Here is a 24,443-nt window from a genome sequence, read left to right as displayed (position 1 = left end):
AGTAACTCTTTCTATTCTAGCCATCTTAGCTAAAGCATAAGCTATCTTATTTCTTTCCTTTGGAACATGGGAATGTTTCCAAGAACTAAAAACTGAAAATAAATGTTTAATCTTCAGAACAGTGTGATGTAATTTCCAATCAGTGGCGCTTTTATCATTGTTAACAGCATCCGCAACAATTTTGGCATCCATCTCAAAAAGAACTCTTTCAAGCTTTAACTCCTTTGCCCATTGCACAGCTCTCCACAAGCCCATACACTCTGCCTGTTCTGCACTTCCCAGTTCTCTCAAGTAGATGCACCTTGCTGCCTGTTGTGCACCTGCAAAATTCTGATGATTAGGCCAATACCACCTATTAAGCTATTTGAATCGAAAGAGTCATCACAATTTAAAGTAAGAGAGTATATAGGTGGAGGAATCCAATGAATATTCTGTCTGTTCACTTTCTGGGAGAATTAGGAGCGCGCACAATCCTACTTGAATGTTCTTCAATCAAAAGTTTAAATTTTGTATTACCCCCTCCAGACTGACATTAGTTTGTTCGAATATTTTGTTACACCTTTCTGTCCATAAGTTCCAGGCAATTATAGCTCTCTTAATTATATCATTATCAGTAATGGTACCATTATGCAGACTGTCGAACCAACTGTAAATCCATTCAGATAATGATCCAGTATTATTAGTCGTCCAGCCTAGTATAGAGAACCACACCGCTCTTGAGAAATAGCATTCCATAATAAGATGAGATGCAGTTTCAGGGTGCAGAGAGCACATGGGGCACAAGTTATCATCACCAACAACTGCAGCACCTAGAGCTTCCTTAGTGGAGAGCAAATCAGATATATCTTTCCACATAAATTGTCTGACCCTTGGTAAGGTTTGCAGTTTCCACAATCTACTAAATATCTTCCTCATTCTGTCATCAACTGGCTGAATAAGGGAAGTTTCATTACACATCTTCTGATAGCATGACTTAACCGTGAAGCATCCATTTTTCTCCAATAGCCAAATCAACCTGTCTGTCTGAGTAGGATGAATAGTTATACGCATTATGAGATTGACAGTAGCATCATCAAATAATTCCCCTAGCAGTAGGATGTTCCAAGAAGAAGAATCTGTCATGAAAAACTTTTTTACATAAGTATAGTTCGATGCAGAGAAACAACCTTGTTTTGGCTGAGGTGGATCTTGTAGTTGAGGGATCCATCGATGTTTCCAAATAAGAATTGCTTCACCATTCCCTAAATTCCAACAACTGTGTCTCATGATGAATTGAAGTTCTGAACTGATGCTACGCCATGACCAGGTTGTGTTTGATTTCTTTTTTAAATCAAAGAGATTTCCATCTGGGTAGTACTTCGCTTGCAGAGATTTAGACATGATCGAATTTTTATCCGTACAAATTTTTCAGGCTGACTTAGCCAACAAGGCTCGATTAAATGTATGCATGTCACGAAAACCAAGACCATCCTCTGACTTTGGGTGACAGACCCTCTTCCAAGTAATAATTTTCCTTCCTTTATTGGTTTTTTTATTTCTCCAGAATGCTTGCTGCGAAGAATTCAACTTGTTAATGGTAGCCTCTGGAAGTTTAAAGCTCTGCATATAGTGGATTGGAATAGCATTTGAAACATTTAACCATAACAGAACGAGCTGCTTCAGACATATTGCTTGCATTCCAATTTGAGAAGCGACGATTCATCTTCTCTTGAAGTACTGCAAAAGGCATTCTCCTATTTTTTTCCAACAAAAAAAGGAAGACCCAGATATTTTTCTTCTTGATATTCATCTCACGAACCTGAAGAAGACCACTAAATATTTGACAGGTAGAAGGATCCATATTTGAGCTGAAGTATAGTGCAGACTTGTTAAAGTTTATCAATTGTCCAGAACAAACACTGAAATCTTCGATGACTTGTAAAAGTTTCTAGTTTGATTTAGGGTTGTCTTGCAGAATAGAAGACAATCATCCGCAAAGAGTAGACGGTTTATTTTAGGATCGAATCTTGAAATTTTAATACCTGTAAGAAGTTTTGATCTTTCACAATGAGCAAGAACCCTTGAGAAAGATTTCATGGCCAAGATGAAAAAATATGGAGATAAAGGATCTCCTTGGCATATGCCTCTAGATGGATTGAAGGATTTTTTTGGACTCCCGTTAAGAAGAACTTCGATCTGCGTGGTACCAACACATTGTTGAATGAGATGAAAGAACTTATCTCCAAATCCAAACTTCTTTCAGACATATATTAAAAAACTCCACTCTAGTATGTCGAATGCCTTCCACATGTCCATTTTGAGGGATAAATGACCACTGCTACCTTCTTTTCTCTTCATAGCTTGCACTATTTCTTGAACTAGACAAACATTCTCAGAGATCAATCTTCCTAGCACATACGCGGCTTGCATATGAGAGATTATTTTTGTAATATGCTTCTTCATTCTCAGAGAGATAACCTTGGAAATGAGCTTGTAAACTGTGTTGCATAAGGCAATTGGCCTGAAATCCTCCGGTTTGCTTGGTGATTTTACTTTGGGAATGAGAGAAATTCTTGTTTTATTTAGCTCCCTGAGCATGAAGCCTGAGTGGAAAAAACGATTTTACCATATTACACACATCATCCTTAACAATAGACCATTGTGTTTGGTGGAATCCGGGTGGAAAACCATCCGGGCCCGGACTAGTCCATGGCTCCATAGTCATTAGAGCCTTATAAATTTCCTCCTCAGACGGGATTGCTTCCAACTCTTGATTAACAGCATCTGTTATGATAGAAGGAATATGTTTTAAAAAATAATAGCTGCTACCTGGAGAAGATGTAGACATAATCTTGTGGAAGTGGTTACTAAGAAGATCTTCTAGAGAAGCTTTATCTGAGCACCAAGTACCATTTGGGGATTGGAGAGCATCAATCCTATTTCTCGACCTTCTTTTATTAGCTCTGATATGAAAATATTTCGAATTTTTATCCATATCATTAAAGAAAATATCTCTGGCCTTTTGTCTGTTAGAACTTGCAAGAATATCATTGAGTGAACTGATCTCTTTTTCAAGGGTGGTGACTTCATTAGTGTTGCTGCCATCTTTATCTGAAATTTGAAGTTGGGTAATATGGGACTGCAGATTTATAATTCTGCCTTCAATACCACCAAAAACAGCTTTGCTCCATTTAGACAAACAGTGCCTAGTGTAAAATTCCTTATTGGCAAGAACAAAAGCATTAGAACCATGGTAATAGGCAGACCAAGCATTTTTAATTTCATCATGACATTGATTATTTTGAAGCCAATGCTCCCAGAATTTCCAATTCCTACCAGTACCTTAATTTGGTTTATACAAGTCTAGCAAAATAGGACAATGACCAGAGCCTCTTTGAGATAAGTGAGTGAGTAAAGCATCAAGATAAGATAAATGCCAGTCATTGTTTATCAAATCCCTATCAATTCTAGATTTGTATTTTCCGGTTCCATGCTTATTACTTGACCAAGTAAATGGATTCCCACTAAATCTAAGATCTGATAAACCAGAATCATTGATAGCACCTAATACTTCTTGAGGTGTAGAATTAGGAGATTGGGAATTTCTATCTTGAGAGTCAATATAGTAATGTTCAGATCACCTATAAGAACCAAGGATATATTAACAGACTTACTAAGGTCCAAAATATAAGACCATTGATCGGGTTGATCTTTTTTATAAAGAGTACCATAGACACAAGATAAGAACCACTCTCCTTTGCTAGGATCGTTAGATACAATAACATGTATCATTTTGTCTGTTGAACCAACTAAATCCAAAGTTAAGCCATCCTTCCAGAGGAGGAAGATACCACCAGCTAAACCAATAGAGGGAACATAACTCTTATTTGGGAAGCCTAAGAAATTAGATAGTCTAATTATTCTATCATCGTTTATTTTAGTCTCTGATAAAAAGATTATGTCTGAAGAGTATAACTTATTAAGATGCTGAAGATAGTCTCTGGTATCTTTTCCTAGAAATCCCTGACAATTCCAACTCAGAACCTTCATGCTTAAATGATTTTGAAAAATAACAGTATACCATGAAAAATTATAAGAGCAAAGTAGAAAAATGTGAAAAGAGAGAAACTTTAAATAGCTAAAATAAGATACCATAGCAGCGGGGACCTCGTGAGTAACATGAAAATACTCCTTCTCAGCCAGTTCTCCCTCTTCAATCAAGTCATGCTCCATCGTATCAGTCTTAGCAGCAGATAATCTCTTTGCAGTATTCGTATCTTGGTTTTATAATTTTTCATGAGGTTCTCCATCATCTGACAAGTCATCTTCCAGCTCAGTGTTCCTAGATCTCTTAAGTTTTCTGCCATCATCCATCTCTTCAGAGTTATTATTGTTCAACTGATTCTGACTAGCTTCACAGATTTTTTACACCAGTAATTCCAATTATTTAATTATTTCTATCCATAGGCTCCAGCAAGTTCATGGATATACGCAATGTATTCATCACTTGTGTAACGCCGAGTTTTTAAATCATCTGCTATATTTGCACATTCTTCATCATTATGATCAAAAACAAAACAATCCTTACATAAATTATGGGATTTTCTTTCCCAGTGATAGCGTACCCAAGCACTTCCTCCTGCAGCAGTATTCCACCAACCACCTCTGTGAAGAGGTTTTGATAGATCAATCTTCACTCTGGAAGTGATTACACTACCCGCTCCTGGTCTACAATTCTCTGCGGTAATCGATATTTTCTCACCAAGTTCGTTAACTGCATCATTGACAACAGAAGGAGAATGGTGTTCAAGAAGAAGATGTTGGAACTGCACATTCATCTCTTGGTGAGTAAACCTCTAGTATTGTACTGTGATAGAAGGATCATAGATCTTAAGATTGAGGAGACATTTAAGAACATTCCATAGACCTTTTTTGAGGACGACTTTCATTGTTTCATCTGAGTGAAACTTGAATAAGAAGATATTTCTATTAATCCCACGTACTTCCTTCACTTTGTATCTTTTCCATAAAGAGATTGTAGCTTTTCTGACATCTTCAGTATCTATAGAGTCTCTTGAAAAGAGTTTCCCGATCAAAGTATTCTTCCATTGGTTTGAAGCTTCAGTCATAATAGTTTGCTTGGATCCTAAAGCTCTTCGCATTTGTCTTGCGCAAAGATATCGAATAGTTGAGTTCTGCATCTTGCTAGTGATGGCTGAAATTTGGTTATTTGAAGAAGATGTCATTTTCGAAAGATGTGAAAACGTAAGTATTGAAGTTCTAGAATATGATTTCTTCTCGACTGATATTGCTCTTATAACAATGATAGAATGTGATATAATATTTCCATAACTACATATCTTACTGTAATCAATGACTAAGGAGGGGAATAACATATCTGCGATAATTTCTTTCCTTGAATGACTGCATGGTCAGCTGAGGTGAAACCGACGGACAACTAGATTGATTGAACTTATTCCACTCCAAGAATTGCGGTAAATTGGAAAATTCAAAATTTGAATTTTTTTAACTGCTTTGGTGAATCGTCCCCCACGCATCGTGATGAAAATATTTACAGAAACCCATACGATCATATACATGATTAGCTTGATTTGAATACTAGAACATACTGTTGAAGACCATCTTGAGACTGATGGATTGCAATACTGTTGGTGAAACCAATGATACTATAAATGACTGTAACAATAAAGTTAATAGAAGGATAAAAGTGAACCAAGAGAACCCATACTGGATGCTTTCCATGATGAAAGACAAGATACCCTGCAAAGAGAAAATTCAGAAGATCATTTGGTAGAATGAGATAGCCACTAACATAAAACTGCAGACAAATGCTAAGCTAAAACATTATAAAGAAGATTTGAAAAAGAAAATCATGACATCAAATTAAGAAAAAGAAAAGCATTGAAAATCAAAGAGATAGATAATAAGAAATAAGTCATTATCAACTGGGAAATTACTGTTAACACAGGAAAATCTAACAGAGAGAAACCATTGATTAGATCATAGGAAGATACAGAAATTAGAAGAAACCCTGATTTGTTTAGGCAAACAAAAGTCTATCTTATTCTACAATCACGGAATTGAGATATCGCCCCACCAATAAACTTTTATTTCCTTACACAAGCAAGATTGTCTGTTAAAGGAATGATCTTATCGTGTTCAAAATATATATATATATATATATATATATAGAAGATGGAAGAAACAGAAGAAGAGGCTCAATAACGTCCACCAGATGATAACAGAGAGTATAATCTTTTCTCTCAATTGGCATCTGGTAGACGCTTTTGGCCTCTTCTTCAAAACCTCTAGACTAGAGAACGAAATATCAAACGAAAAAACCGGTCTCTCAAAATCCAACCCCCAGGACTTTTATAGGTTTTTAATGAAAAAAATCACGTTGAAAATCCCCTAATAATTTGGGAAGACTAAACAAAATCTCGGGCCTTATCTGTGGAACCGGGAGAAAATAAACTGCAAAGATCGCGTCTCGGTTGGTACTTATGATTTGGGAATTCTCACGTACGCTCGTTTATAGGAGTAGAATTTTTATGTGGTGCACAAATACAATGGATTGGGCCTTGGGTGTCAATTTCATCATCACCATTTTTTATTTGACAAGTTTATGGTGGATGATAAATTTTATGTCATAGTACACTGTAATTTTGTTGACGAAGTGATATGATTTCTTCTAAATTCTTTTGACAGTACACAGAAAACTGATTTGTGATCCTCAACTAGTGACAGCTACGAACAAGTAATTGTTTCATGTCATTAACCGTTAAGAGTGTCAAAACAGCGGTACAAGCCAAGTATCTATATGTTGGTTGGTCTGAAATTACACTAAAATATGAGAGAACCTGAACCTTCCGAGCAAAAATAAAAAATTATGGAAGCTCTCAGTTAATCATCTTAGGTTATTGAGGCATATATTTATATTGAGTTATATGGGTATTAGTTACAATGGACTCTAATACAAAGACCTGACATATATATGGACTTATATACGGACTTGACATGGACATATATTCTACACACCCCCTCAAGCTCTACACGGTGGAAAACAACGTGAAAGCTTGCTACATAAAAAGCTAAACCTTGCAGTTGATAAGCCTTTAGTAAATAGATCTGCAAGTTGATGCTCAGTAGAGATATAACGCAGTTGCAAATACCTGGAAGATATCCTTTCAGGAACAAAATGGTAATGAATCTGTATATGCTTGGAACAATAATGTTGTATCGGATTAAGAGCAAGGTATGTAGCACTGATGTTATCACAGTAGAGAATAGGAGCTTGCGATAGAGAGACACCAAGATCATGCAATAGATACTCAATCCAAATAAGTTCAGCAGAAGTAGATGATAAAAAACGATGCCTATATTGTTCCATGCAAAGTACAATTAGGCAATTTTGAATGCGCATATGTACAGTTATGCATCATTCGAAATTATTCAAAGTACATATGCGCATGCAAAGTACAGTTATGCATCTTACCCGACGACAATATATGTAGTTTCTTTTGTTTTGATACAGTTAGCTGAGGCAATATCAATCAATCTGTAATCTAACTCCTTTAAAATCCTAAGCTCCTTAGGCTCCACGTTGAACGGTGACAGTCACCCTCCCACGGAATTGCTCCGTTTCACAATTTGAATGCGCATATGTACTTTTCTGACACCGATGAGATCACATACTTTGATCCTAAGCTCCTTAGGCTCCATCCTATATTGTTCCATAATTTGAATGGGCATATGTACTTTTCTGACACCGATGAGATCACATATCATTCGAAACCAATGTTCAATAATTTTCGTAATCTCCATCAAAAATCAAAATTCGTACTTCCATCTAAATTCAACTTTTTTTAATAGAGACCTCACTTTTAAATCCTCTCTTGTCAACATTTTGTACTTTGTAGGCAATAATTTAGAGTACTTTTTTCACAGTACTATTTCACGAAAGATCAAAGCAAAATAATGATCTAGATCCGGACTGGGGGCAGAGCCAGCTCGAAGCATGAGTGAACAATTACACACCCAACCCAGATGGCTCCTGAGCTTAAATCTTTTAAATATCGAACTTTCAAGCTCATTGTTAATTACATCCCTTGGCAAGACTTTTACTTCCTTTGTTCTCATAGCAAAATTTCTGGCTCGGCCATGCAGGCATTTCACGTCTTAAACAATGTTCAAACTTTAAACCTCTACTCAATCGGAATATATTTCACCTCTCTTCCTGTATGTACGTGACTAGTGACTACGTTCTATTTTTTATTTTTATTTTTTTTTACCGTAACACATTGAAGCCACCAACTACATTGTCTTGTCTTTTGACGCAATAAAATGTGACGAGCAGCTGTTAGCATGCACCAGGGGTTGCAAAAAATTGAGATATCCCGTCACTGCTTACGCTCTGAGTTATTTTATTTCTCAAGCCACATGACAAGAGTCTGGAGCTAGTTTGGAACTTTTAGTCTTCATCGTACATAAAAAAATCCGCCATATATATTCCCGGACACTCAGTAGCCGTACCAGACCAAGTCTGGCAGCTAGTTCCACAAAAAACAGATCCGTGGACATAAAAAATCTGTCGAACTAACTTAATCGGACATTTGTCTTCTCCGTTCTGATGGTCTCTTTCTTTTTTTACGCAATTTTTTTCCTTTTAAAGTTGGACTGTATTGGGTTGCTCCGGTCACAGTTGATTCCACATGGTGTAAGCATGTGCTAGCTTCGACCAATTTGTCTTCACAGTATGTCAGTCCGAAGAAGAGTCGAAGCTTCACATTCGGTATTGGTATAAGAAATTCCTCTGGCGCAGCTAGTTCCAAACAAAATCCGAGTTACGTCTTCTTGGGCTTGAGTTTCAAGTCGGACTATTGACAGTTATGCTACTGATGTTTACTCATCGTGATATTCAAAGACGAAGAATATCGCTTGCACATGGTTAAGACTTCAGTTTTAACGTACGAGCAAATATTTGAAATGCATCTTACCCGACGGCAATATATGTAGTTTCTTTTGTTTTGATACAATTAGCTGAGGCAATATCAATCAATCTGTATTCTAACTCCTTTAAAATCCTAAGCTTTTTGGGCTTCACGTTCAACGGTGAGCGTACTCTCCCACAGAATTGCTCCGTTTCACTTTTCCTCAAAAGAGAGAAAAACAAGACTTTTTCTTCACAAAATCAAGAAATTTTTATATTTATCACACACAAAAAAGAAAAACGGAAACAAAAAAAAATTCTTAGAATAAACCCTAGGAACAAACCTAGGTTTTCTTCCCTACGAAAAAAATCATAGAAATTCGCTCTCTTTATTCTCCTCCCGATTTTTCCCTGAACGAGAAGAGTAACTGAAATGGAAGTTAGGGTATGAAGGAATCAAGCCAAACAAAACATAGGTTAGGGTTTCGCTGCTTTGTTTTGATTTTTGAAACTCTAATCTCTTGATTTATGATCATACGGGCTTGGTTAGGGGTTTATTTTTTCAGGTACAATTTTTACAAAATTCAAGTTGGGATTTGAAGGAATCAAGGGTTCACTGTGTTTGGTTAGGGTTTATTTGACTTTAATGAACTGTTGCGGCACGAAAACTTCCTTCTCTCCTTTCCTGATCAAAGAGACGTCCTAGGTTTAGGCAGAGCAAATATTAATTATGTGGGTTTTTCGTTTATAAATATTTTTCGGTTTCTTTCTTCTGCTATTGGTTCTCTGAGAATTTAACCCCTAGAAAATTTTCTTCATGATTTTGTGTTGATTGCTTTGTATTCTTAATTTTTCGGTTGATGCTCGACTCTCTCGAAACTATTGCACTCGAGGTTTATCATGCAGGTGTGAACCCTAATAATGGAGGTTAATAATGGATATTTTGATGATTGTTTATTTTGTTCAATGTATCAATAACCCAAATCAACTGTGATAAACCTTATTTATGTTGGTTTCAGGTAACCAATCAATGCAGCCAATTTATAACCTTGCATAGCTTGGTCGGATTGCAGCCAATTTATACTGGTGATGTTTCTTTCTTGATATTGTGTAAATTGGTGGGCGTGTTCTTTTCTTTTTATTAGTTAGGACTCGGGAGCGAAGGGAATTGAGGTGGATTTGAGTAATCAATTTGTTGTAGTGTAGTAGTTCTTGGTTCATTAAACATGGGTTTATTTGATTTTTGACATGATATACAATTATGGTCATTTATGTTGTTTGTAGTATTACTTTGGTTTCATATTTGTATTAAACTCTACCTTTTTTTAATTTTGTACAGAGAATACTTTCTTGGATCAGTGGCGCCTCTTTCTTAATTTTCTGATCATTTTTCTTCTTTTTTTTTTGACTTTGCAGGTTAGGTTCCAGGATTCTTCGTAATCGCCTCAGTGTTCTTAGAACAAATCTAAAGTTTTAAGGGTGCAATGGAGATTGCAACAATGGTAATCTTTGACTTTCTTCCTAATTTTTTAAGTTGGCGTATTTCATTGTTGCAATTCAAGCTAAGTGATTTGTGGTGTGTATATTAGTTGGAATGCATTTACTGTTATGTTGTTGTTTTGGATGTTAGTTATAATACTTATAACTATGCATCATAGTTGAATTTTTGCATTCAATAAAAAGTTCCCACTTTTACGTATTTGATGCGCTAACTTTTTTGATGTATTTGTTTGAGTTAAGCCAGAATAGATGAAATAGAAATAAAATTTCTAAGAGTTTGTTAAGTTGATTGGAACAGTTGAGGACTACTAAGAATTTGTTGAATATTTTTACTTTGAATTTGGTCGGAGTAATTAAGGCCTAAATGCCCAGTTCACAACCTCCAGAGTTATGCATATGCTTTATAGGCTACCTTAATGGATTACTTATATATTTAAATCCCGAGACCCTTGAAAGAGTATAGGTATTGATTACATGAAAGCACACTGGACCAGGATTTTATTGAATACTGATTACGATTAAGATTGCTTTTTAGGTTACACGAGAGCACTGGAAACTAAATAGAAAATGATATTAGAAAATTCCAAGGAGTTCAGTACGCCTGACTGTGGTAATGATGATTGTCCTTTGATTTAAGGCCTAAATGCCCAGTTCACAACCTCCAGAGTTATGCATATGCTTTATAGGCTACCTTAACGGATTACTTATATATTTATATCCCGAGACCCTTGAAAGAGAATAGGTATTGGTTACATGAGAGCACATTGGACCAGGATTTTATTGAATATTGATTACGATTAAGATTGCTTTTTAGGTTACATGAGAGCACTGGAAACTAAATAGAAAATAATATTAGAAAATTCCAAGGATTTCAGTACACCTGACTGTGGTAATTATGATTGTCCTTTGATTTTGTTTCACCACTGTCTCAATAGTAAGCATCAAATAGAAAACTAAATAAAATAGCTTGAATTTACAGACCTGGAATGTTTTGTTCATGGTGTTAAGAATCTTCTTTTGTATAATGCGTAGGATGCAAAAGCTTGAGAAGGAGTTCGGTATTGGATACCTATAAGCTTTTTTGAGGAGGCAAAAAAAAAGGAGCACCTCAAATGTCTATGGTAAGCCGACATTATTTTTATTTTTTGGTTTTATGGAGTAATCATGTGCATAATTTTATAAATATAGGATAATTAGTTAATACTGTAAGCTATTGTAATTAGGATAGTTTTACTCCTATTATAATTATCCTTTTTATATTATAGGATAATTAGTTAATACTGTAAGCTATGTTTAAAGCCCATTCAAGTTCAAGAGAGCTAGACAAAAACCTTTCGGAAGGACTTCTAAAGTTATGTGTTGTAGATAATAATTGAAATAACTCACATCAATGTCACCTGTTCAAGTTCCTAACACACTAATCATCCGTAAGTGGTGTACTCATATATTTCTTTATCATCGGTTTTTAGTTAGCATGGTTTCTAAAGTCATTTGAACATTAATGTGAAACATTTTGTATATATGTGTTTCTCTTGCACATTTGAATACTATTGTAGGGCAAACTAAGGTGATAATACTAACTCATTGAGAAAAGAAGAAGGTGATAATGCTAACCATTTATTTAATGGGTTTGTTTTATTTTTTAAAATTGGCTCGTGATACTATTTTTTTTATTTGATATGTGAGAATAATTATATTGTCTTTCAACGTGCAACTTGGTAGTGAACTTGAACTGGAAGATATATTAGGAACGAAAAATGAAACATCAGCAATCGGAAGAAAAAAAATAGTGAAGAACAAACCAATGCATATAGTTTAATTTAGCTTACTGAGAAGTTGTAGGTTCTATTCATTGTAATAATATTAGAAAATTGTGGGGCGAATTGAGTTAGACTATAAAAATGAAATAAACAATCACAAATCCCATGTAGTTGATAAAATTAGATCAATAAAATTTCTATATAATTTTGTTAAGTTGTTCTGTTTCGATTTAAAACATGACATACATTTTGGATGTTAGTTCATTATAACAGTGTATGTTTTTTTACTGGATAAAGAAATCAACTAATCGAATGTTTTGAATTGCCTGTAATTTCAAACAACTATACCAAAGACTTACTTTATGAGCCTATACAGGTGGAATTCTTGCTTGGTGAAAGGATTGTTGTGAATGGTATTTAACTCTTAACTTCACCTCATTGATTTTTCTCCAATAGCTTATTGTTAGTATCCAAGTTCTTGGACCAGCTGGTAAAAAGAGTAGGGTTAAATGTAAGATTATGAGTTCGATGGGGACTGAGGGTCTGAGATGGTGAGTTATATAATACATTTACATTTCTGGTTGCTTCTGAATATAATCCAATAGAACTATTGAGGTACAAATGAGTATACTTGATTATTTTTTTTCACAGTAGAGTTCAGTTCGTAGCTTAGATGACCATCTGCAAAAGCTAATTGCAGGTGCGATCTTGCAGGATGAAGGAACTTGGCTGATCGGTCTTCATCTAGCTCCCAAAGTTTGAGAGTGGATACTCTAAAGCATGAGAAGAAATGGACTGGCTTATGGAGAAGCCTTCTTGGTCAACATGTCAGTTTTCATCTCTTACCTCAGTTTTCTACGCGCTGATATCGTTATGGTGCATATGATTATTTGTACTTTAGGTTTCTCTAGGAGTGATCAATTTTGATGTGGTAATGGTGCACACATTTATGTACTTCAGGTTTGTCTCAGCGTAGTCAAATTTGATGTCTGATCTTTTTTATGAGGTATATAGAAGAGATGGGGAAAATAATTAACAGAAAATTGTCTTAATTTATCCATTGAGTTATTTCTTCCATGATGTGATCAGAACAAAAATGTACAATTGTATAATTATGTAGATTGACACTTCAATTATAATAATACATATTTGTTTCTTTTCGACAGATCATATATTGGGATTAATAGTTGTCGATTGTAATGATTTTTTGAATTAATATGATACCATATCTTAGTAACTTAGTGTAACTTAGCAGGCAACTTGATGATGAAGCGGAAGAAATTTCAAAAGTGGGAGTATGTTATAACTTTGACATGTTCTATATGATCAAAAATGAATACGGTTTGTGGGGTGACATCTTTCTATCATTAACTTTGGGAGTATGTTTTAACTTTTCTTAATGTATTTATCTAGCGCATTGCCCTGCCACACAAAATTCCAGGTTTCCTGCACCAAAGCCACGCGACAAGAAAATAAAATATATATCAGGATTGGGTAAGACCAAACCACGCGACACCAAATCAAAAAATGCACTGGGACAGGGCGAGGCGAAGCGGAGCCACCAAATAAAAAATCCTTAGTGATGGGACGAGGCGAAGCCGAGCCACACCAAATCAAAATTGCATCTCAATGGGACGAGGCGAAGCCGCACAACACCAAACCAGAAATACATCGGGAAGGGGCGAGGTGAAGCCGAGCCACACCAAATCAAAAATCCTAAATATACATCGAGACTAGGTGAGGCGAAGCCATACCACAACAAACCAAAAATATGGTTAAAAGAAAAAATATGGTGGTTGATTTTCGGGTCCGCCCGGTGCGTAGCACAGACACAAAATCTAGTTTTCTATAAAGACCCAAAAATACTTGTTGGTTCTTGCTAGATGAACTGCATAGTACAAAGCCCATACAAAACAACTCTAACAAACATGCCAGAAGCACATTCAAGATAGATACATCAATCTGATTAAAAGGCTACATTTTAACTATGCACAATTTCAGTCTGTAAGCATTATCAAGCTTACCTCTACAAAACAACTCTAAAGTACAAATATGTACTCATGATAAATGAATCAAAGAAATTGATTACTGTCTGTTCAGTTTTACAATCCAGACTTGAGGAATAATTGGATATAAAAACAACTCTCTATTGCATCAACAACAGCGCATCACGGGTTCGGCCAAGCAGACTCCAAGCTGTAGCAGCAATGTGATGTCCAGTCAGGCCTGCAAGAACAAGTTGATCTTTTGGAGATGTGTGCTCTATGTAGTTGTCAGGTAGAACAACTGGCCGCCTCTGAAACATGGTTTAATGCAGATTAGGATTGAGGTTCGAACCAGAAGAATGATTCATGCGTATAAATTATAATACCTAATTTCAATGCTATTTATATGCTATGACTAAAAAGTGAATATTCAACTCACAAGAACGCACCAACTGACATGGAGAATTCCTCATGCCCCCATTACGAATGTCAAACAAAACATACGTTACTAATAGTATTAAGATGCCCAAGGGAAAAAAAAAATCAAGAATATATATCTACTGATAAATTGTAGAAAATACCCAAGCACATTCTTTGTATCATGCGGGCTCATGCAGCATGAAAGCTGAATTTATCATGACCAATTACGCCCCAGCACCAGACTAAAGAAAGTTATTTAGATATGTAACATTTTTTTGAGGGGCTCCGGTAACAGAGTTCTAGAAGTTGTTTAAAAATAAGTTATTGAACAACCATGATCATGACCAAATATTCAGTCAGGGTTTGTCTACAATTTTCCAAGAAGATACCCCACCTAATCAGCTACACCTAGAAGTTAAAAAACTGTATAAATACAAGGACTGAGGAGAAAGAATAGTACCTTCACCCTTCTATCAAGTTAACCATCAAGAAAAATGATTTGTGCAACATGGGACCCAAACCCTCCCAAAGAGCCTTCCTCAACGGTTATCAAAAATTCATCCTCTTTACAAAGCTGCCTTACAAGCTTGATGTCAAGGGATTTGCAGAACCTTGCATCGGCAACATTAACTTGTATACCAAGGCTGGAGAGAAGACACCAAGCTATCAAGCAGTTCTCAACCATCACCCTGTATCCCAAAAAAGCAATATCTCCACCCTCTGCAAGAATCTCTGCCTTTCTAATCTGTCAACAAGTAAATTAGCTTCATTTCAGAGACATCCGTAAGATATAAACTCGTACCAGAAAAAAAAAACGTACGCAGAAATTACCTCAAGGGGCATCCCATGGCAAATAAGGCTGTTCCGAACAATATCACCTCTCGGATACCTGAAGCAAACAGGTCTGTCATCATTTTGGACCGCAGTGGCCACCATGTTCACAAGCTCATCCTCATCGGAAGGTTCCATGACAATCATGTTTGGCAAACGCGACATGAATGTTATGCCAAGTGCCCCATATTTGGCAAAACTAGATCAGATGTTTTTCTTCTCAGCTCAGTAATGCGTAACCTAGATGGTTTAGCTCATTGAACGAGTAGCCTAGTGCTGATGTCATGCTATGATGAAATTGTCCAAGTAGTGTAACAAAATTTTAGCAAGTTAAAAAGACGCTTCGACTTTGTTAGCAGTTTCACCAGCGTTAGAATGTTATAAACAGGTAAAATGAAGGGTTTATGCAGAAAAGAGGAAATCGTCTCTTTAGACTATCTACAAAACTGTACCACTAACAGAACCACTAGCCACTAGTCTTATAAGCTTGCTAAAGTCTGCTATTCCGAGGACGACCTTGTAGTAGACAAAGTATCAACTAGTTGCTGCAAAACCTATTACAGTAACAAGATAACCTGCGTGACATCCTTTCTAACACCAATTATATAAAAGCATCCCACCTATCTCTTCATCTTTCACGACAAATATTCAGGTAAATGGCATAAATGTACTTCGACAAACTCATTGGAAGTAAGACTCCTTACTTCAGCAGGGAGAAAATGTCCGTTCACTAGAAATCTACTTCAACGAACTCATAAAAACTAATAATTTCAAGAAAACAAGCAAAATAACTAACAGCGATGAAAGGTAATCTGATCAAAGTAATTTGATGAGACCAATGAACAGGTCTATAATGAGAATGGCCACATAAATGCATCAAATGAGATGACGAAGGGCACAATCAACTCAAATTAAGCAACCGCCGTACAAATATCCACAACAATTTTGATTCAAAACCCGACCATTTAATGTAAAGTGATAATATTAATAGTCATACAAAGTAAGAACAGTAGACCAACCAACCTTTGTTGCAATACAGAATTACCATAATAAAAATCATATCTTTAGTGTTTCAAAGACAGATTATTTAGCTACAACTTAAAGACTAAATAATCACACATGTGAGAATTCAACAAAATTTAAGCTTTGATTTGATGCAACTCCAAGTACAAGGTTTGTCACAATTTCATTATTCAATGATAATGATGTAATTTCAAAACCCTAACTTTGAAATTCCAAACAAACTCTTACCTTGAAACACCACAACTCATTCTTCATTTATAATCAAACGAAGGAATCGGAGCACTCGGAGTATCAAAACTCTCCAAAATCTCAGTCTTACTCCCCCCACTTGACTTATCTTCCTTCTTCTTGTCACCACCAAACAATCCACCAAGCCATGATGAAGCTGAACCTGAAGTAGAATCCTCCATAGACATACCAGAACCACCCATCTGAGGCTGCTGCTGATGACCAGGCAATTGCCCCATAGGAAACCCAGGAGGCACTCCCTGTGGCATCCCTTCTTCCATAGGCATATTAGCAGGAGGGCTGAGAACCCTATTTAACATAATCCCAGCTCCTTCAATCATAGCAAGTAGAACACCACCAAATAAAGCAGATCTTGAAGCAGGACCAAGACCTTGTCTCATCTGTAAAAACCCACCAGTAGCTGCACCAGCAAAAATAGAATTCCATGGATCTTCTTTTTGACGAACATAAACCATTGTACAATCAAATGCAGAGAATAAACCACCCCATACTGCAAAACTACCACCAACTCGCGGTGCATTCATACGAACAGCTTGTGTACCTCCAACTAGTCTTTCTCCTTTAGGTGAGTTGTAGATTCCTTTCAAGAAATGAAAAGCTGAACCACCAACAGCTCCCATACCAAAAGCACCACCGATATCATCTAAGATTCGATCTGGGCATGGTTCTCTTGATGTTTCTGGAGTTCCCATTAATTTTTACCCTAAAAGGAAGGATTTTTTTTTGTGGGGGGTCTGATTTTGGAAGTGAGAAAGAGGAACCCCAACTTTTTTTTGTTTTGAAGGAACCCTAACTTCTGCAGAAGAAGAAGTGTGGCTTCAACAAATCAAGACGACTTCATAGGGAAAATCAGAGCTGTCCTGTCTTACAGGACAAGTGGTTATCTCCATCCAACCCATTTGGATACGGGGTGACTTATTTTTGTTATATGATGCATCTTTGCAAGACAGTGTTAAGTTGCCTTTCTGCCTTCTATAATGCATTTTCTCTCCTGTTGAGAGGTTTTTAAGAAGACTCTTGTATCTCTTTTTGAAATATCATCTAGCCGGTTCTCCTCATTTGGGAGATTAATAGTACATTTGCCATGGAATATGCCACATTGTTGTTGGCTCTATGCACATACTGCAAATTCAACTGTCAAAACTCAAAAAAAAAAAACATTTAAACCAGTGTTCCTAATTGTCCATTTTATTGACTTAGAATTTCCATCTGCAGCTGAAATAACATACAGGCAAACTCAAAACTTCGATTTAGAGATAAATACATAAATTCGCATTGGTTTAGCTGTACAATTCTCTTATACAAAGGCTACATTCAAACTATGCACAATTTCAGTCTGTAAGCACTTAACAAGCTTACCTCTACAAGACAACTCTAAATACAAGTATGTACTCATGATAAATGAATCAAAGAAATTGATTACTATCGGTTCAGTTTTACGAACCACACTTAAGGAATAATGGTCATGAACAGTTTTCGTTTATATAGCCGTTTCTTATCCAGATGATAATTGGATATATAAACTCTCTATCGCATTAACAACAGTGCATCGCGGGTTCGTCCAAGCAGACTCAAAGCTGTAGCCGCAATGTGATGTCCAGTCAGGCCTGCAAGAGCAAGTTGCTCCTTTGGAGATGCGTGCTCTATGTAGTTGTCCGGTAAAACAATTGGCCGCCACTGAAACATGGTATAATGCAGATTAGAATTGGGATCAGAGCCAGAAGAATGTTTCGTTTATATAAATTATAATACCTATTTCGATGCTATTGATATGCTATGAGTCTATGACTAATAGATGAACATTCGGCTCACAAGGACGCACCAATTGACATGGAGAATCCCTCATGCCCATTACGAAACGAAAGCATAAGTCAATAATTGTACTAAGATGCCCAAGGACTAAAAATCAAGAAAATATACCTACAGGAAAAATATAACAAATACCCAAGAATATGTTGTGTGTCAGGGGCTCATGCTGCGTGAGAGATGAAATTGTCACGACCCAATCACGCCCCAGTTCAATACTAAAGAAAGTCATTAAGATATGTAACAAATTTTGTTAAGGGGCTTCTGTAACAGAGTTCTAAAAGTTGTTTGGCTTAAATAAGTTATTGAACAACCATGATCATCATCTTCCTCACTAGGACAACCCTGTTTATCCCAAATATTCAGTCAGGATTGGGGTTCGTCTACAGTTTTTTAAGAGGACAGATACTCCACCTAATGAGCTCCATCAACAAGCTCAAAAACTGGATAAATGCAAGGATTCAGGAGAGAGAATATTACCTTCACCCTTCTATCAAGCTGCCCATCAAGAGAAATGAATTGTGCAACATGGGACCCAAACCCTCCCACAGAGCCTTCCTCGACAGTTATCAAAAACTCATGCTCTTCACAAAGGTGCCTAACAAGCTTGATGTCAAGGGGTTTGCAGAACCTTGCATCAGCAACGGTTACTTGAATACCAAGGCTGGAGAGAAGAGATCGAGCCTTCAAGCAGTTCTGAACCATCACCCCGTATCCCAAAAAAGCAATATCTTTACCCTCTGCAAGAATCTTTCCTTTTCCAATCTGTCAACAAGTAATTTAGCTTCATTTCAGGGACTTATCTGTAAGATATCACCTCGTACCAGCAAAAAATATACAAAGTACTAGGAAATTACCTCAAGAGGGATCCCGTTGCAAATAAGGCTGTTCCCAACAATAGCGCCTCTCGGATACCTGAAGCAAACAGGTCTGTCATCAATTTGGACTGCAGTGGCCACCATGTTCACAAGCTCATCCTCATCGGAAGGTGCCATGACTATCATATTTGGCAAACATGACATGAATGTTATGTCAAATGCCCCACATTGTGTAGGGCCATCAGATCCAACTAGTCCTGCACTCGAGATTGCAAATCGCACAGGTATTCTTTGCTGATCAACATCGTGGATGATCTAAGGTCAAAAATAAGAACAAAAACTCATTAGCTTAAGAACAATGTTCATTCGCGCAATTCAAAAATTAAGAGTAGAGAGATAGGAAGAAGTGGGGCGAAGAAGGAAAACCTGATCATAGGCTCTCTGTAAGAAGGTGGATGGAATTACACAAAACGGCTTCAATCCTCCGCATGACAAACCAGCTGCAAAAGTTACTGCATGTTGTTCGGCCATTCCCACATCAAAAAACATGTCGGGGTATCGTTCCTGAAAGAGTTTTAATGATGGATCCATTCCCATGCCTGCTTGAACAACTACAATATCTTTGTCCCTCTCTGCCTCCATTACCAAAGCCTCCACAAAATAGTCGCTATAGGTCCGCGAGAAACTGTTACCATTTAGTTTCGGGTATGAAGCTAATGAGTCAGAGCTACTGGAACCTGCATTAAATTAGAGAATGTAAAAAGAAGTCAGCTCGTTAAATCATATGGCCTTCTATTATCTATCAAAAAGTGTCACTTGACTGAGAAAAACTAGAATATGAAGCCTATAGGCGTATCAATTCTACTTTTGCCAGATGCCCAACTCAAACTTGGTCTATAGAAGGTCACAAAACCTATTGATGGTGTTAGTTTATCATATTATAAACCCTTGGTATCAGTGCGCGTTTAAGCATGTTTATACCTCCAAAATATATGGTCCCACTGACTTTTTCAAAGCTTAAGCTACCAAATGGAGAGAAGAAAAACCTTGATGTTTGATTGAAGTCTCCTTTTGCTGGTCATCTTCTAAACCCAGCATTTCCTCTGTTATCACGTGCACCAATACAGGCCCTGTTGAACCCAACGATGCTACTTGTTGGAGGACACAAATTAAATCTTCAACGTTGTGTCCATCAACTGGACCAATGTAATACAACCCAAGCTCTTCAAAAAGAGTTGCTCCTCGTGGACCCATCATACCACGCGCATACTCATCAACTTTAGCTGCCAATTCGTGCATACGCCCTCCAAATCTCTTAGTGACACCCTGAAAGTCAATTAATAATGCGACGGCACTCAGAAAAATTATCTCCCCTTGCAGTCAGGTAAGAACAGTTGAAAAGTACAGAAAAAAAGAAGTAGATAGAAATACAAAATAAAGACCACAAACAGGGTAAATGATAGTTTCCTAAAGGCAATCACGATAGTGGAGCTTTAAATCTGATTGGCCTTTATACTTCATTTATTTATATATTTTCATTATAGACTAAATAGATCATTTTCAAGGACACACAGTAAGAGTTTACCTTAGCAGCCTCCCTCAATTTCCGAAATGATTTACTAGACTGAAGCTTGCTTAGAGTACTAGAGAGAGCGTTTATTGCTGACTTGGGATTCTCATCTAATTTTGGATGTAAAGAGTGTCTGCTATCATTCAATATAACTACCATGTTGGAGTCCAGATATCCTGCATTGCTCATTGCCTCGTAGACCTGTCCAGACATAGTCGTCTCATTGCTTATCACAGTGACAACGCGGTCATGCGTTCCTTTAATATCCCGTGCAACAGCAATCCCTGAGAATGAATCAACACTTTCAGACCAGTCACTTTTTTGTCTACCAAAAATAACTTGGAAGAAGTATAAAGTACTTTTTCAGTTACAAATCTATCTTATAGTTCCGAAGTCCAGAAAAAGGAGGGACAGCAGATCTTGATTTTAAAAATTGAGGTGCTTATTATATGTGGAAATAGAAAACATGATATGAGAAAAGTGAACGCAGTATTACCAAGTCCAGCAGATATACTGTTGCACCCATGTGCGGCACCAAATGCGTCAAATTCACTCTCAATGCGAGATGTAAAGCCCGAAAGACCATTCTTTTGTCTCAGGGTATGCATAAGGGACCGTCGACCCGTGAGAATTTTATGTGCGTATGCCTGTTCATTATAAATGATGAACTGCTCTTTAAAGATCATATTATCACATCTTAACTCCAATTGTATCCAAGAGATGATGATGTATTCTTCTATCTCAAATCATTACATAACGAGCTAACCCTGGCTCCATTGATAAAGTAAGTTCCTACCTGTTGACCCACATCCCACAATATCTTATCAGTTGGAGAATCAAAAACATGATGTAATGCAACGGTCAGCTCCACAGTTGCTAGACTGGCTTTAAAGTGTCTAGGCATCTTCGACATAATAAAAGATAACTCTGAACGTATCTCATCAGCTAATTGTTTTAATTCCTACATCATAACCATCTCTAGTTAGTAAAAGAACTTCAACCTACATAGCTCCAGACTTAAAAATTCTAAAAATTCATAAACCAAAACCTTGATAGACAAAGTCTTCAAATGCACCGGAGTCTCAACCATATCAAGTAAAGGCGTTAACGCCTTCTCCCAGAAAAAATCATCAGCTTCCGGTACAGCACTTACTCTCCCAATACATCCCTACAGATAAAAATGCCATCACAACCCACCCTTTCAACAATTAAGTGATTCAAACAAAATTTACCAGCAACACCCAGATTCTCAACATATGTTGCATTTCTCACTTAAATTACTAAATCCAAGCTACAAATGAATTCATAGACATAGAAAAAGAGATCAAATTATTGACATACCTTGCGAGTATTATCGGTTGAGCAAAGATTGAATCCGAGAAATTTGCTTCGAAACTCCAATTTTGGATGTAACACACTGAACTTATCATTCTCAAGGCCGATAAATCTAGCAATTGGGTGGTACTGAACAGATACAGTACCTGTGGTGGACATGATTATAGTCTATAAACCTTGATTCAGTAATCTGTACATGTCTATCTACTTGGGAAATCAGAACCCTAATTTTGGAGGAGAATTTCAAATATGGGGGAATTATTTAACCGAATGAAACCCGAAATAGTATCTTTTGGTTTTGTTTGGGACGAAGCGAATCTAAAACAAATTTATTCATACGATAACAAAAAAAAAATGGAGCAAAAGGTAAACGATAAAAAAAAAAAATCGATTTTTTAGCTAGTTTAGTTAAAGCATCCGCGTGTCCGAGTTGACAAAAGAGAAACTACATATTATTGATAATAGAGTCGTGTAATCGGTTACATGCCCAAATTGACTATTATCTTGAAAATTATACCTAGTGTTTATATTAGTGGTATATATTCACAATATTCAAAGATCCAGACACTCGGCTCGTACTACCTACTTCATATATTGAATTTCTGAAGAATTCCCTCTTCGCGTCATCCCTTGTGACATTTCTGGAATGCTGAGCACTTCCTTCCCAGATTATCAGATCCCGATTAACATTGTCGAGATGACCCTGATCCATAACCTTAGTGCAGTAATCATTGATAACCATATCCCCAATTTCACCCACTCCATTTATATAATCTGATTGGTCTTCACCCTGCATAGAGAAACCATATGTAGAACATGAACTAGACTTTGGATTCTGATCTGACCTTTCCAAGACTTCAAACCAGTTCTTCATGTTTCTCACTTTCGTTTGCGACCACATCCAATCTCTACCAAAAAGAACTCTTGGCCTATACATATTACTAAGTATTATATTGTTTATCTACAAATACACACCTAGCTTTAACAAGAGTAGACATTTCGATTTTACAGTTATTTACAAAAGAAAATTTTGTCTAGTGCATAGATGAAGGAGCTCCATTGATAACATTGACGAGAATAAGATTATCTGATGCATAAATAATTTTTTCCAACTGCACATTACAATCGGCTTCTCCAATGAGAAATTCCCTTGTCAATCTAAATTCTGGTTTTTGAGGAACAATCTAAATGTTGAAGTGTATGGAACAAATTAGACAGAGCATTAAGTTGCATTCCTTTTTTTGTATAATAGTAACAGAATTCTATTTTAGATGTTCAATGCTAGCTTTGCATCTAGCTTTCCAAATCTGCCAAAGAACAACAACATATTTCTTTTGATCATTTAACAGGTCGGGTTTTGTTCAACATCAACCCAGCTTATAATCCCGAATATTGTTAAAATTAACAAGCACAGAAGAAGGAAACAAAAAACTGAGGAAAACTACCAAACCAAACTGCTATAGTAAAACCATAATGACAAAAAAAGTGTTTCATAGTCTCATCAACAACATCACGAAAAGGACATGAAGAATTTTCTATGATACCTAACTCGCAAAGATCAGAAAGACAATTAAACTTAGGCAGTAAACACATATGCCCACTGTTTTTGTTCTTGAGAAGTAGCGGAACATTGCCCACTTATCAATTGCGCATAAGTAGATTTGGTAGTAAATTTACCTGAATTTATGAGAGTCCATCTAATTTGATCCCTACCTGAAACAGGTAAATCTTATTTCAAAATATTGTTAATTTGAGACTCATTGAACGGGTTTGCTAAAGCAGCTTCATCCCATTCATGTGTGAATTGGATTAATTAGCTGAGAAACTTCATTGTACTCCTGCAAATGATATTTAGTTACTTTATCTAACAAATCATCGTTTGTACAGAGATCATTTGGATTAGTCACTAATATCCAGGCCATATTACTAAGAAGAGCTAGGTTAAACTTTTGAGGGTTCTTAAACCCTAGTCCTTCGTTCCTTTTTGGAAAACATAAACTCTTCCCAGTTTTGGGATTTAATTCTTTCTTCTTAGCTTGATGTCCCCACCAATATCTTTTATGAATTTTTTCTATCAGCTTAATAATGGAAGCATGCAAAGGGAAGCAAGTCATTTGATACATATCAACTGAATTTAAGAAATCTTGTATTTGAATGGCCCAGCCTGGTTGAGGAATTAACTTTTTTTTCCAACAATCAAATCTGCGTTGCATCTGA

General features: G+C 36.5%; 4 protein-coding genes across 4 annotated transcripts; all 4 read right to left on the bottom strand.

The window, feature by feature from the left end:
* Positions 1-2,557: 2,557 nt before the first annotated feature.
* LOC113340833 lies at positions 2,558-4,212 on the bottom strand. The gene is made up of 4 exons (XM_026585893.1): positions 4,132-4,212; positions 3,708-4,002; positions 3,481-3,588; positions 2,558-3,321 (listed from the first exon to the last, which is right to left on the bottom strand). The coding sequence occupies exons 1-4, from the start codon at positions 4,210-4,212 to the stop codon at positions 2,558-2,560; spliced, it is 1,248 nt and encodes a 415-aa protein (XP_026441678.1).
* Positions 4,213-14,116: 9,904 nt separating this feature from the next.
* Positions 14,117-16,001, bottom strand: LOC113340881 (probable 1-deoxy-D-xylulose-5-phosphate synthase, chloroplastic). The gene is made up of 3 exons (XM_026585930.1): positions 15,426-16,001; positions 15,055-15,339; positions 14,117-14,485 (listed from the first exon to the last, which is right to left on the bottom strand). Exons 1-2 carry the CDS (start codon positions 15,588-15,590, stop codon positions 15,073-15,075), a joined length of 432 nt encoding a protein of 143 aa, XP_026441715.1. The 5' UTR covers positions 15,591-16,001; the 3' UTR covers positions 14,117-14,485; positions 15,055-15,072.
* A 367-nt stretch (positions 16,002-16,368) lies between these two features.
* LOC113341100 (mitochondrial import inner membrane translocase subunit TIM17-2-like) lies at positions 16,369-17,525 on the bottom strand. The gene has a single exon (XM_026586124.1). It carries the CDS (start codon positions 17,387-17,389, stop codon positions 16,700-16,702), a length of 690 nt encoding a protein of 229 aa, XP_026441909.1. The 5' UTR covers positions 17,390-17,525; the 3' UTR covers positions 16,369-16,699.
* Positions 17,526-17,869: 344 nt separating this feature from the next.
* On the bottom strand, positions 17,870-22,590 carry LOC113341010 (probable 1-deoxy-D-xylulose-5-phosphate synthase, chloroplastic). The gene is made up of 10 exons (XM_026586051.1): positions 22,233-22,590; positions 21,940-22,059; positions 21,688-21,852; positions 21,388-21,538; positions 20,907-21,175; positions 20,368-20,647; positions 19,748-20,058; positions 19,361-19,636; positions 18,984-19,268; positions 17,870-18,374 (listed from the first exon to the last, which is right to left on the bottom strand). The coding sequence occupies exons 1-10, from the start codon at positions 22,383-22,385 to the stop codon at positions 18,225-18,227; spliced, it is 2,160 nt and encodes a 719-aa protein (XP_026441836.1). The 5' UTR covers positions 22,386-22,590; the 3' UTR covers positions 17,870-18,224.
* Positions 22,591-24,443: the final 1,853 nt, after the last annotated feature.

The sequence above is a fragment of the Papaver somniferum genome, unplaced genomic scaffold (genome assembly GCF_003573695.1).
Source record: "Papaver somniferum cultivar HN1 unplaced genomic scaffold, ASM357369v1 unplaced-scaffold_24, whole genome shotgun sequence".
In the NCBI taxonomy this organism is placed as follows: domain Eukaryota; kingdom Viridiplantae; phylum Streptophyta; class Magnoliopsida; order Ranunculales; family Papaveraceae; genus Papaver; species Papaver somniferum.
The sequence above is the reverse complement of the archived record's forward strand: the minus strand, read 5'-3'. Positions and strand labels throughout refer to the sequence as shown.